The sequence below is a fragment of the Hyaena hyaena genome, unplaced genomic scaffold (assembly GCF_003009895.1).
Source record: "Hyaena hyaena isolate Hyena2069 unplaced genomic scaffold, ASM300989v1 scaffold_26, whole genome shotgun sequence".
Classification (NCBI taxonomy): Eukaryota; Metazoa; Chordata; class Mammalia; order Carnivora; family Hyaenidae; genus Hyaena; species Hyaena hyaena.
The window spans coordinates 1,707,336-1,722,126 of NW_024080658.1; the positions used below are offsets into that span (position 1 = coordinate 1,707,336).

Here is a 14,791-nt window from a genome sequence, read left to right on the forward strand (position 1 = left end):
GATAAATATGTATCTATATGGTCAACATACAAACATTTGTATAAATATGGACATATGCATGCATGTGTGTATATACACACAGACACATGCATGTAAGCTAATGACTCATCTAACAAGTTACGCGTGGATTACAGAGCATCACTCACCATTCACAAATGAAACTAGTTAGAATTTCATAAGTAGGCCTGATTTTTATGTCTACTGGTTTCAGTCTAGGCAACCACCTTTATCCAGAAACTGTCTGCTCAAAGCCTAATGTCTGACTTTCTTTAATGTTTAACCTGTTAAGTTAATTATTAGCTAGAGAATCCAGAGCTTTGCTTAAGACACAAACTGGCATTTATCATTAGCTCTAACATCCACATACGTGGTAGCCATATTTTCAGAACTCAAAGTTAGAACCTGTAATCTAGCAGTGAATTGCTGTACTAGGAAAACTAGAACTTCCTTGGAAACTCTGATGTCTATAGATAGAGAATATTTAATCCTCCTGAAATCATGGAAACCAAACTTCAGGGGTTGAGATTTGCTATTAGTGATGCCTTATTTTATTCTTTATATTGCACCTTTATGGTGTTTGTGTTTATAGCATTACAAAATTATACTGCAGTTGAGGTCTAATGCTCACTCTTTGGAAATCATTTGGAAACAATTTGTGGCATCCTCTATCCTCTCTCTGAAGATGTTACAGTATCAGCCAGTAAACTGTAGTGTAAGAAGCTATTTGTGCCTGGAACTCGGTATCACCAAGTGTTCTGTCTGTAGAAAGACGACAGAACTAACTATAACCCAAATGCACCGTCTTTCACTGTGGAAAGCCCCACGCTCCAACCAAAACTCTTTTCACATTTATCAGCAAATATCCATTTGGACCTTACTATCTGAGTGACTTCAGACAAACTATTTAGTCTATAGGTGCCTTGGTTTCCTTTTCTGTAAAATGGCGAGAATAAGAACACCTGTCCTATGGTCAACAATATTATATTGTATACGAAAAAGTTTGTTAAGAAGACTGATTTCATGTTAGGTGTTCTTTCCAATAAAATACATTTAACAACACCAACAAAAAGAAAACCTGCCTCAAAGAGTTAAAGAGGTTTAAATAAGTTAATATTTGTGATGTCATTAGAACAGTGCCCAGCACAGAGTGTAAAATAAACAAATAAATAAAATAAAAAGTACACCTTCTATTGTTTGCTAATTGCTTCTAGATCCATCTTTTAGTGCCAACAAGACTAAGCCGTCTAAGTCAGAGACCACAGTGGCACTCTTCTTTCTATTCAGCTCCCCACCGTCAGTGCGTTTAGCACATCAGCAGGCATGAGGTATCAATACATAGTTGTGAGTTCAATCATAGCAGTGTCGCACGGGAGAAACGACCCTGGAAAACAGCGGCTTGACTGCCTCTCTAACGGCCGCCTCTAGGTCAGTTTCTTCCAAAATGCCTGAACTCAGCACACAGTAACAATGTTGATGTGGCAAATCAAGACACACATGGATATGTCCATGTGTATATAACTATTTAGCTGAAATCAAAGTTTTACAAAACAGTGCGTAACCTCACTAGATAAAACATGCTCTGATACGTTCTATTCTAGTTAAATCCAGTCCACTGCATCTCAAACATTAATGTGCATTCAAATCACTTGGGGATTGTGCTGAAATGCAAATTAGATTCAGCAGCACTTGGTTGAATCAGAGATTCTGCACTTCTATCATGCTCCTGGGTTGCACTGTGGGTCCCTGGACTGTACTTTAGATGGAAGTAATGCTCGGAATGGCTCTCTAAATTTATTTCACATCCAGCTAAAAGGCCGTGCTCTGCAGTTGTAAAACCCTGCTCCAGTTAGTTCTGAAAGTGCCTTTCACCTCTATAATTCCATGATTATATTCCTAACCTTGGGATAGAAATCCTAGGCCTGTGCAGAAGTCGGGATAGGGGAGTTCATGGCAGGAATGACTCAAGCATTACCTTTCATAGTGACTTTGGGGCGATGTGCCTATCTGGTGCCCAGCCCTGTCCTCACTGTTCAAAGCTTACACATGGCAAATATGCTAATAAATTAAATGAGTGCTTATTAAGAATAGGACACTAAACTGAGTGTTTTACATCTACCCCATTTACTCCTACAATCACCTGTGCAGATATCCCCATTTTACAGATAAGAGACGGCAAGTAGCTGTAACTAGTGGAGCTAGGGTTCCAGAGCCTATGTTTTGTGATAGGCAGCCTCCAGTGATCCTGGCCTCCTGAGATTCACACCCTTATACAGCCTTCTCTCACGCCGAATGGGGCTAACCTGGTAGCCAGTAGAGTCCTGAAGAAATGACAGTGTGTGACTTCCAAGACTCACTCAGGAGACACTGTGGTTTCTATCTTGCACTCTCTTCGATTGCTCCCCCTGCAAGAAGCCAGGCTGCCATGTCGTGAGAGCTCTCAAGCAGCCTTATGAAGTCCATACGGCACTGGACTGAAACTTTCTGCCAATTTCCTGCACCAACCTGGTAGGCACACATGTGAGCCACTGTGGAAGCCAACCCTGTAGCCTGTCAAGCCTTCAGACAACTGAAACCCTTGACTAACGCCTTGACCACAACCTCACAAGAGAGCCCCAACCCAGAACCACGCAGCTAAGCCTCTCCTGACCCATAGGAACTGTGTGAGGTAAATAAACATTTATTATTGTCTTCGACCTTTAATTTCTGGGGTAAGTTCTTATGCAGCAATAGATAACTAATATCGTGCTTAACCAACAGGTTATATGGCATCATTATGATTCAGCCCTAAAAGGAAAGTGAACTTTTATGAGGCCTTGTGGATCAGTTCTTCACTGTGGCAGCTTGTATTATGGTTCAGCAAATGTTTGTTCTCCCCTCGCAACCAACTTTGTGAGAAGCATCCGCTTCCCATCTGAATTGGACCAGATGACTTGCTGAAGCTGATTGGATGTGGGAGTTGGGGATGTCAAATCACATCCGAACAGAAGTTTTTGGAGACACTACAAGAATCTGTGTCCTGCCCATCCAGATGGCCAACAGACACATGAAACGATGCTCAGCATCCCTCCTCATCAGGGAAATACAAATCAAAACCACGCTAAGATACCACATCACGCCAGTCAGAGTGGCTAAAATGAGCAAATCAGAGAACTCTAGATGCTGGTGAGGATGTGGAGAAACAGGCCCCCTCCTACACTGTTGGTGGGAATGTAAGCTGGTACAGCCCCTCTGGAAAACAGTGTGGAGGTTCCTCAAAAAATTAACAATAGAACTCCCCTATGACCCAACAATAGCACTACTAGGAATTTACTCAAGGGATACAGGGGTGCTGATGTATAGGAGCACATGTACCCCAATGTTCATAGCAGCACTCTCAACAATAGCCAAAACATGGAACAAGAAGATGTGGTATATTCATACAATGGAATACTACATGGCAATGAGAAAGAATGAAATCTGGCCACGTGCAGCAACATGGATGGAACTTGAGGGTGTTATGCTGAGCGAAATAAGTCAGGCAGAGAAGGACAGATACCATATGTTTGCACATATAGGAGGATTAGGAGGAAGTTAACGGAGGACCATGAGGGAGAAGAAGGGGAAAAATAGTTGGGGAGAGGGAGTGAGGCAAACCATGAGAGACTCTTGAATGCTGAGAACAAACTGAGGACTGATGGGGGTGGGGGGGGGGGGGGAGTTGATGGGCATGGAGGAGGGCACTTGGGATGAGCATTGGGTGTTATATGGAAACCAACTTGACAATAAACTATTTGTAAAAAAAATAAAATAAAATAAAATAGAAGCTCAGTTAAAAACAAACAAAAGGATTATATAGATATCTAGTAAATGCTTAATTTCCATAATAAAAGTAATAAGTGATGCTTTAAAAAAAAAAAAAAAAAGAATCTGTGTCCTGTCTTTAGCTTCTGCCCTCCTCTATAAAAACCATATATCCCAAAGACTAGATGCTCCTTCAGCCAGGGTCCCCGAATGAGAATGCTTGGCCAGCCCGGCTGAACTTGAGCCCAGTTTGGAGACACAAAAGCCCATGCAGATGACCCCAAGCCCATGCAGATGCACAGCTGACTTACAGACCCACGAGCGAGGAATAAATGCCTGCTGGTGTAAGCACAGGATCTCAGGGCTGGTTGTGACCTCAGCAAAAGCCGAACCCCCGCTCACCATGCTGGATGATGCCGTGCTCCATCAGTCGGTGGCACAGCTGCTCAGCCTCCTTCCTTGCCGTGGCCTCGCCTTCCTGAACCAGCCAGTCCAGGAATTCAGACGCCATGAAGGTGCGCTCATACTTGACCCCTTCCTCTTCCCTGGGTTGCAGGAGTGTGTTTTCAGGGCTCATTAGCCTGGGAAGAAGAAATGGAAGAAAAATAAACCTACGTGGCAGGAAAATAGTTCATTTGAAATCCTGTAGCATAGGCTTCTGTGACGCATCACAGCCAAGTTATTAGACAGACAGATGTGGCTGTCCTGTGCGATTATGGACATAATCTCTAAGAGAAGGATCTGTTTCAGGAGTGAATAAGGTGCATTTTCTCTTGGCAATTAAGAATAAAAAAAAGGGGTGCTGAGTGGCTCAGCTGGTTGAGCATTTGACTTTTGATTTTGGCTTAGGTCATGATTCCAGGGTCATGGGATCGAGCCCTGAGTTGGGCTCCATGCTGGGTGTGGGGCCTCTTTGGGACTCTCTCTCTCTCTCTCTCTCTCTTCCTCCATTACTCATGCACACACTCTCTCTTTCTCTCTTAAAAAAATGAGACTTAAAAAAAAACAAAACTGGTGGTGAGCCTGGCTGGCTCTACAGGTCAGCATGTGACTCTTGATCTCAGGGTTCTAAGTTCAAGCCCCACTTCGGTGTAGAGATTACTTTAAAAAATTAAGTTAAAAAATAAGGAAAACAGGAGAAAAAACTGGAAATGTAATCTAAAACCCACATTAGCATATGATATTCAGTTTAGCCACCTAGAAAAGGAGTTACGATTTATTGACCAAGCCCCATCCACCTTTCTAAAAAGGCTAGTATATCTTTCCTAAAGGAGTTAATTCAGTGTCTCAAATCATTGGGCTAACAAGATAACCGCTAAGGACTGAATGTTTGCAGCCCCTCAATATTCGTATATTGAAACAATAATGCCCAGTGAGATGGCACTGGGAGCCAGAACCGTTGGGAGGTGATTATTTCATGAGGGTGGAGCACCCATGAGGGATTAGTGCTCTTGCAAGAGACAGAGAGTTTGCTTCTGCTTTCTTCCCCGGTGAGGCTACAGGGAAGACTGTCTGCAAACCAAGGAGAGGGCTCTCGCCAGACAGCATATCTGCTGGTGCCTTGATCTTGGCCTTCCCTGCCTCCCAGCTGTGAGACATAAGAGTTTATTGTCTAATCCACCCAGTCTACAGCATCTGTTACAGCAGCCTGAACTGACGTCAGCCATTCCTTCCCAACACTCCCTCCCCACAGAAACTGTTTTTCACACCTTCTTCTCCAGCACCCCCCACTCCCCTTGCTTCTGTCCTCACACACCTCCGGAATAGCTCCCGGAGGGGCCGTAGGATTATCCCGTGCGCCCACACTTGTAAATCCCCGCTCTGGTTGATGCTGCTGCCCATTTCCCTCATCCAGGGGGGCATCATGCTCTGCTGGTTTCCCTCCTATCCCGTCCCTCTGTTCCGACCTCTTTCTCAGTTCCCTTTGCGTTGGCTCCTCTCGTCTCCGGGGACTTTAAAGGCTGGAATCTCTTGAGATTCAGTTCCCCAAATACCTCTTTTCTCATTCCATAGTAACTGAGGGAATTGCTTGAACTGCCATCCATGCCCCCAGGGATTCCCAAATTTATGTCTCTAGATCAGGCCTATATTCCCAACTCCAGACCTCTGGACCCACAGAGACAACTCAAAGACACCTAGAAATCAACAAGCCCAGAACTGAACTCATGTTCTTCTCCCAAACCTGGTCCTGGGCCAGTGAGGGCTTCTGTCATCCCAGCAGGAAACAGGGCAGCAAGTCTGATGCCTCCATAGTCCTCATCCCCCCACCAGTCAGTCAGCACAAACTGTAAATTTTATGTCCCAAATCATGCTCATATATGTCTAGGTCTTCCTGTCTCTGACACGGCCACTTCCTTAGCCCAAAACACCGACACCTTTAACCTAATTACAATCATTTCTTTTTTTTTTTTTAATGTTTTATTTCTGAGAGAGAGAGAGAGAGAGACAGCATGAGCAGGGGAGGGTCAGAGAGAGAGGGAGACACAGAATCTGAAGCAGGCTCCAGGCTCTGAGCTGTCGGCACAGAGCCCGACACGGGGCTCAAACCCACGAACTAGGAGATCATGATCTGAGCTGAAGTCGGACGCTTAACTGACTGAGCCACCCAGATACCCCAGAATTACAGCCATTTCTTAATTAGACTTTACTATGTACCCAGTCTTGTTCTCAACCCAACCTCAAGCATCTAAGTCCAAACACAGCAATTAAAACTATCTTTTTAAAACTCAAATCTGATAATGTCCTGCTGCTGTTGAAGATATACTTCAAACGTTTCTCTTTGCTTTTAGGCTAAAGACTGAAATCCTTTATATGGTCTCTAATGCATGCGCGATCCTTCCCATGTACCCACTTAGGACCATTTTCACCTCTGACCTCTGTCTGCTTCAGAGAGGGTCTTATTATAGATCTTCAAACATATCATACCCCATCTACCAAAGGACCTTTGAATATGTCATTCCTGCAGTTAGAATGCTCTCCCTCACTTTTCCCTGCAACTCTTCTACTCTGTAGCCTACTTGACTCCTTATCCTTTGTATCTCGGCTATTCTCAGGTCTCCATTAGGCCATCTCATTGTTCCCTCTAAAGTCTATGTGATTATCAGATTCAAGACTACCTCCTCTACATAATTATAAGCTCCAACAGGGTAAGGTCCATGTTTGCCTATAATACTTTGTTCAATGAAAAATGGAACTCCATAAAATGCCAAAATCATTGTGTCACTTTCCTCTTTAAAACTATTTCTCATAAATTTCCTGTCTTCTACATCTTTCTTTCAAAAACCCTCATTTCTTTTCAAACTAACAATAATAAGCAACACAAATTGTACCATTTAATTCTAGAGCAGGAAGAAATCTTAGAGACCACTGTAATCCAACTCCCTCTTCATCCACACAAGAAAAATGTAATTCTCTAATACAACATTATGTGTCAATTATATCTGAATTTACAAAATGTAATTCGCATCTAAATGAGAAAAAAAATGTATGGCAGCATTCAGTGTTGCGGGTAGGAAATCGGCTCAAGGTCATGCGAAGAAGCATATTATACATGTTTACAAGTCATTTCCTTTGGGGGTAACTGGACTTCCATACCTGAATGTCCATTCACAGGATGTGCATTTTCCATGCTTTCAGACTTAGAGTCCAGATCTGCTGTGGAAACAACACTAGGCTAGCAATCTCAAGACTTCAGTTTGTTTGGAATCACTTAGCTGTAAGATGCAAAACAAACCTGCTTTGTTTCAGCCTCCTTTTCCTTGAGAGTACCATGCTCTCTTCACCCATGATTGTGAGAATCATAAATGAATGTGAATAAAACAGCTTTATGGTACAAAAGACAAGGCATATCCAAAGTGTTACACTACTGAACCAATTGCTGTGCCCACTGAGTGCAGGATGAAATTGTGCCCAATATCTATGAGGTGACAAGGGAAACTCCTGGCGCTCCCTCCAGTCTTCATAGCAGATTCTTCAGAGTCCTAAGGTATGAAAGCCATGGCAGGGTACAGGATTGGGAAGCCAAAGACCAGAGAGCCCAGCACAGCTCTGCCACAAATGAAGGACGTCATTTCTCACAACTTCAGTGTCCCCACATTAAATGAGGAAGATAATACCTATTCTACATCCTTCCCTGAATTGCTGTTATCATCAAAAACCTTTGGAAAAAGAAATTCCCTGTATATAAGCATCTGCTTTTATATTAAAAGTGTTTATAAAAGTTATTAGCATCTAACAGAACTCATAAAAAAGCTTCTTTCTCAGCATGTAACAAAATCTTGAAAAGCTCTTTTTCTTTAGACCTTTCTCCAAGTCAATCCTCTTCTGCCTTTTAATCCATCCTTAGAAGAAGCTCCGGGGCTGCTTTCCCAGGGTTAGTAACAGCTGAGTTGGGATGAGTAGTAAGAATTATACCTAATATTATGATGACCAGGCCCTTCTAAAAAGATGAAAAGGACAGATGAGAATCGAGAGAAGACCTCTAAAGGGCCCACATGCATGTCCAAATTAGGAATGCCACCATCTCTTCATTTCTTTGGACCCTCAAATAAGATATTTTGGCATGAAGATAGAGGTAAGCCAGCCTCCTCAATTTTCCAGTTTTAGACATTATTTCCTCTAAGAAGTCTTCTCTGATCCTACAAATCTGGACCATGTGCCACTGGGAAGGATTCCCATAGTTCCCTGCAAGGCGCTTAGAGCCCTAGGGGAGTAGCCGCTCACCTAACTATAAGCTTCTTGAGATGACTGTCCTTGTCTCCGTGGTTCACAGTTGTTTCCTAATAGAAAAGATCCTCAAAAAGTGTTCACTGAGTGAATAAATGAAACTCACTTCTATGGATTCTCCTACTATACATCATTACCCTAGAGTATGAAAAATGACCCCTTTAGCTATCGCCAAAGAGACAGGAGACAACAGGTGGTAGTGAGGATGTGGTGAAAAAGGAACCCTTTTATATTGTTGGTGGGAATGTAAATGGGTCCAACTAGTATGGAAAACAATATGGAGGTTCCTCAAAAAGTTAAAAATAGATCAATGTTACAATCCATCAATTCCACTTCTGGGTATATATCCAAAGGAAATGAAGACAGGATTTTGAACAAATATCTGTCTCTCTTGTTTACCACACATTATTCACAATAGCTAAAATACGGAAACAACCCAAAAGACCATCAAGAGATGAACAGATAAAAAAGATGGTGTACATGTACACAATGGAATATTATTTAGCTGTGAGAAAGGCGAACATCCTCCCATTTGCAACAATGTGGATGGACCTTGAGCACATTATGTTAAGTGATGTAAGTCAGACAGAGGAAGCCAAGGATTGTATAATATAACTTATATGTGTAATCTAAGAAGTGAAATACAAAAAAGAGCATAAAAAGGTGGTTCGCCAGGGAATTTGGGAGGAGGGATGGATAAGACTGATGCTGTTTAAGGGTACAAACTTGTAACAAGTAGTAAATAAGCCAGAGAGAGCTAATGCACGGTATAATGAATATAGATAATACTATTATACTATAATTATGTATTGTTGACAAATATCACTATATCCGTAATCATATTATAATATATAAATGTATCAAAGTAATACACTACACACTATAAATTAGCACAATATTACATGTCAAATTTATTTTTTTAAAAGACATAATTTAGGGGCACCTGAGTGGCTCAGTAAGTTAAGCACTGAACTTTGGCTCAGGCCATCATCTTGCAGTTTATGGGTTCAAGCCCCATGTCAAGCTCTCTGTTGTCAGTGCAGAGCCTGTTTTGGATCTTCTGGGCTCCCTGTCTCTCTCTTCCCCTCCCCTGCTCTCTCTCTCTCTCAAAAATAAATAAACTTAAAATAAAAGACATAATCTAGATTAAATATAATTATTGCCAAGCCATTATCTGATACGGGAGGTTTGATTGACATGGATTTCTAAATTCTATGGAATATGACCATATAGTCCCTGATGCTATTAAAACTATGAAAAGAAATACAGCCAAAAAAAAAAAAAAAAAGACCAACCTATAAAATGACCCTGCGTGTGGAGCTGAGGAGAATTTAGGGATCCTGCCCTAGTGATACTTAAGACACATATGCAGACGCCTGGCTTTTCTCTCTCTTTATAGCAGTCTGTCCCTTTTAGCTCCACAATTTTCCGTTCAGGGTGTGGAGAGGAGAAATGGATAGGGTTTACTTCTTCTAACCAGAAACATGACCTGCCAGACCTCAAGAGCTCCTGCTAAGTAGTCAGTGGCCTCTGAACAAGTGGCTGGTTAGCTGCTGTTGCCAACATGAGCTTTAGAAAAGAGACCATTGGCCAGTCTGTCCGCACAGCTTGCCATTTAAAACATACCCCACCAGCCTTAGATCTTCCTCGTTTCGTTTCTTCTTAAAATCAACTAATGTCCCTCTACATGTTCCTTTCTTTAAGATAAAGCCTTTCATGGGATTTTATTTTTTTTTTAGATGTTTATTTATTTTGAGAGAGAGAGAGAGAAAGAGAGAAATGAGCAGGGAAAGGGCAGAGTGAAAGGAAGAGAGAGAATCCCAAGCAGAGTCCACACTATCAGCACAGAGCCCCATGCAGGGCTGGAACTCATGAACTGTGAGATCATGACCTAAGCTAAAATCAAGAGTCAGATGTTTAATTGGCTGAGCCACCCAAGGGCCCTGATTTTACTTCTAATATGTGGTCCTATGGTTAAGGCAAGACTTACCACTTATTCCAATGCTGTTTTGCTATATAGCAAGATAGCCCCAAAGCTGGTGGCTCTTAAACAACCACCATTTCACTTTCTCTTAGTATTCTGTGGGTCACCTCAGGCTCCATGGACAGCTCCTCTGTCACTCTTGCTAGGGCTCCGTCGTGCCATTGCAGGCAGATGGTGGCTAGGGCTAGGTGGGTGGCGCTACAGTGGTCCTGAGACAACATGGCCTCTCTGTCCAGTGAGGCAGCCTGGACACTGAGATGCAGAGCCCAAGAGGGAGGAAGCAGATGCTATCAAGATGTGTTTACAGTTTTACTGAAACCTAATCTCCTTACCATACAATTAACCCATTTGACATGTACGAGTCAACAGTATTTATACACAGAGTGTCCAACCACCACTACCATCCATGTGAGAATATTTCCATAACCCCCGAAAGGAAACCCCATTTCAACCACTCTCAAATTCCCCATTGCCCCGTCTCTAGGCAAACACTACTCTATGTTCTGTGACCCACAAATTTGCCTGCTCTAGACAGTTCGTGTAAGTAGAATCATACAATGCGTGGCCCTTTATGATGGAATCTGGATTGTTTTCATTTTTGGTTCTTATGAATAATGCTGCTGTGAACGTCCATACGCAAGTTTTTGTGTAGACATATGTTTCCATTTCTCTTGGATATACATCTAGCAGTGGAGTCGCTGAGTCAGGTAGTAGCTCTGTTTAACCATCTGGGAAACTGCCAGGCTGTTTTCCTTAGCTGCGGCACCACTTTCATTCCCACCAGTAAAATGCGAGGGGTCCAATTCCTCCCCCTCCTGGCTAAGAATTTGTTATCATCCGTTCTTTTTCATTAGGGCCACCCTAGTGGGTGTGAACTGGTGTCATGCTGTGGTTTTGATTTGCATTCCCCTGATGATTAATGGTATTAAGCATGTTTTCATGTGCTTATTGTCCATCTGTATATATTCTTTGGAAACATGTCTGTTCAGATCCTTTGTTCATTTTTAAAAAATTAGGTTATTTGTCTTTTTATTATTGAATGTTAAGTGTCTTTTTTACATTCTGGATGCAAGTCCATTATCAGACAGATGATTTGCAAATGTTTTCTCCCATCCTGTGGGTTGTCTTTTCTCATTTTTTTTTTTTTGATGGTATTGTTTGTAACCTAAAAGTTTTAATTTTGAAGTAGTACTAATTATCCATTTTTCTCTTTTTTGTCACTTGCGTGTTTGGTGTCACTACTAAGAAACCACCGCTTAGCCCAAGCCCATGAATATTTATTTGCTTCTATGTCTTCTGAGAGTTTTACAGTTTGAGTCCCTACATCTAGTTCTATAATCCATTTTGAGTTCATTTTTCTATGAGGCATGGGGCTGGGATCCAACTTCATTCTTTTGCATGCGGCTCTCCAGTCATTCCAGCACTATTCATTGAAAGATCATATGTTTCCTGTTGAATGATATTGGTACTTATCAAATCAACCATCCCTGCCAGGCCTTCTTAATGCCTAGGCTCCGAAGGCACAGAATGTCAACTTTCCTGAATTATATTTATAAAGTCATCAGATTCAAGCCAGACTCAAGGGGAGGGTGTACACAACACCTCTTCATGGGAAGAGCCACATGCATACATATTTGGAGCCACCTTGGAGAGTAGGTACCACCCTGGTTTATTTTTTATTTACTAGCTGAAAGGCAATTTCAGTATTTATAGCTCATTCACAGTTTTGTCTCGTCTCTTCCTCATTTATTTAATAAATTTTACTTTTACTTAAAGTATAGGGTAGTTTTGAAAGCATGAGATTAAAGGCAAATCCAGCGTTAAATCTTAACTCTGCATATGTGTTAAGTGCATGACCCTGCTTCCCCAAGTGTTCACTTGGGAGAATAACAGGGACAACTTGGGGAGTTGTGCAGTATGAGTGTGATAATGCATAAAATACTCAGTCATGGTGCCAGCTGCCCCCTAAATACTGAATACATTTTAGCCATGATGATGATAATGATGATCATGATGATGGTGATGGTGGTGGTGGTGGTGGTGATGATGGTGGTGGTAATGATGATGATGGTGGTGGTGATGATGATGATGGTGGTGGTGATGATGGTGGTGGTGGTGGTGGTGATGATGATAGTGGTGGTGATGATGATGGTGGTGATGATGATGATGGTGGTGGTGATGATGATGATGGTGGTGGTGATGATGGTGGTGGTGGTGGTGATGATGATAGTGGTGGTGATGATGGTGGTGGTGGTGGTGATGATGATAGTGGTGGTGATTATGATGATGGTGGTGGTGATAGTGGTGATGATGATGGTGGTGGTGGCGATGATGATGGTGGTGATGATGATGATGGTGGTGGTGATGATGGTGGTGGTGGTGGTGATGATGACAGTGGTGGTGATGATGATGATGGTGGTGGTGGTGGTGGTAGTGGTGATGATGATGATGATGGTGGTGGTGATGATGATGATAAAAGGTTTCTAGATGGAGTCATCATTTGATAAAATCAAACCCCTTTGTGGCAAAATGAATTAAGATTCTGTGTGCATATCTCTAGACAAGAATAATGACTCTATTTTAATAAGTAATCAGAAGTGTATATGATGCTCAGAAACTCACATTTTATAGAACATACTCAGTTTTAGTCAAAATTGTCCCATTGTCACCTCTAATCACAACATAAAGCCAAATATGGTGTAGCCACCAATAATACTTGCCTTCCGTAAGCATGTACGCAACACATTTTGATTGTGCATGTGAGTTTGATTTCCACCTTTCCTGGATATATATCTGAGTCAGATTTCCCAGACTCGCTTTAAGCCAGGGGGAAGGCAGCATTACAATAGAAGGAACTGCTACATTTAGGGGCCAATACAGAAATAGAAATAAGCTGATAGCGATCTCCTTGTGCACTGAAAAAAAAAAAACCAAAATAGTTGAGGAGGCCCTCTATAACATGAGAACATACGTAAATGGTACTCAAGGTCACAAGCTAGGGAGAGTCACAATGACCCATGTGTTAGGGTGCCAAAGCGGTGCTTAGGATTTAGAGAGATAGAGAGATAGCTTTTTAAAAAGGCATGTGTTAATATAATGATAAATTATTTTGAAAGGCAAAATATATAACTCTATACACATGATAACCATTAAAAATTAAAAATTAATTCACCCAAATATTAAAAGAGTTTCTTACTCCTGGGGGTAGTTTGTGAATGATTTTCCTTTTCTTCTTAATGGAATTCTCTATTACTCAAATTATTCCCCACAGGGAATATACTATTTTTGTAACTGGGGAAAAATGTTATCAATAAAGAAATTATATTAAGGTTAAGTTAGTGTTTAACTGGATGACTTGTTTCTGACAAAATGCTTACATTAGTACCCAATATAAAAAAGTAGATCCCAATGTATTAATAATATATTTAGATATATTCTCCCAACATGCAGTTTGAATGTATAACATTGACTTCTTTTTTAAAAAAATTTTTTAACGTTTTTATTTATTTCTGAGAGAGAGAGAGAGAGAGAGAGAGAGAGAGAGAGAGACAGTGTGAGCAGGGGACGGTCAGAGAGAGAGGGAGAGGCAGAATCTGAAACAGGCTCCAGGCTCTGAGCTAGCTGTCAGCACAGAGCCCAACGCGGGGCTCAAACCCACAAACCGTGAGATCATGACCTGAGCCGAAATCAGACGCTTAACCGACTGAGCCACCCAGGCACCCGTAACATTGACTTCTGTGATTAGCAAGAATGTATTAATTAGGAAGAAATGCTTACACGAGCATTGGTATTTTTATGTACTGTGCTATTATTTATAGAACAGATGTCATACAGATAAATTGACACAGTTTTCATAATACTTAGGTTTGGAACTAGTAAACAGAAAGCTGTTCATTTAATAGTTTTGAGTAAAAACATTACATATAGGAAAGGGTGAGTGAAAGAAAGGAAAAACAGCATTTTACATTCTTTACCAACTCTTTCACCATCCTTAACTCGTCTCCATATTATACACTGAGTTGAACACACTGATTTTCATCTTTTTCTTTACTCATGCTATTCCCTGACATTTCCTCTACTTTCTTTCTCTGGAGAAATCTATTTCTCCATTCTCTATTCCTCAAAAGGAGGTAGGGTGGTCATTGCACAGTGATACAGGTTGTTCACCGACCAAGGAAACCTAACTTCAGGTAAAAAGGAGGGCTATTCCTCATGGGCGGTCCTGTGTATAGATGAAGGACTACACCAGCCTGAAGGAAAGGGCAAAAAAGTCCTTGGTGCTCATCTGCACAAGGTGCTAAA

General features: G+C 41.6%; 1 protein-coding gene across 2 annotated transcripts in view; it reads right to left on the reverse strand.

Moving 5' to 3' along the window:
* Positions 1 to 14,791, reverse strand: part of DEPTOR (DEP domain containing MTOR interacting protein) — a 132,170-nt gene that overhangs the window by 57,661 nt on the left and 59,718 nt on the right. For both annotated transcript variants that reach the window (XM_039227217.1, XM_039227218.1), the window contains exon 4: positions 4,183 to 4,361. In XM_039227217.1, coding sequence (XP_039083148.1) covers positions 4,183 to 4,361 — 179 coding nt within the window. The remainder of the gene's footprint in view (positions 1 to 4,182; positions 4,362 to 14,791) is intronic.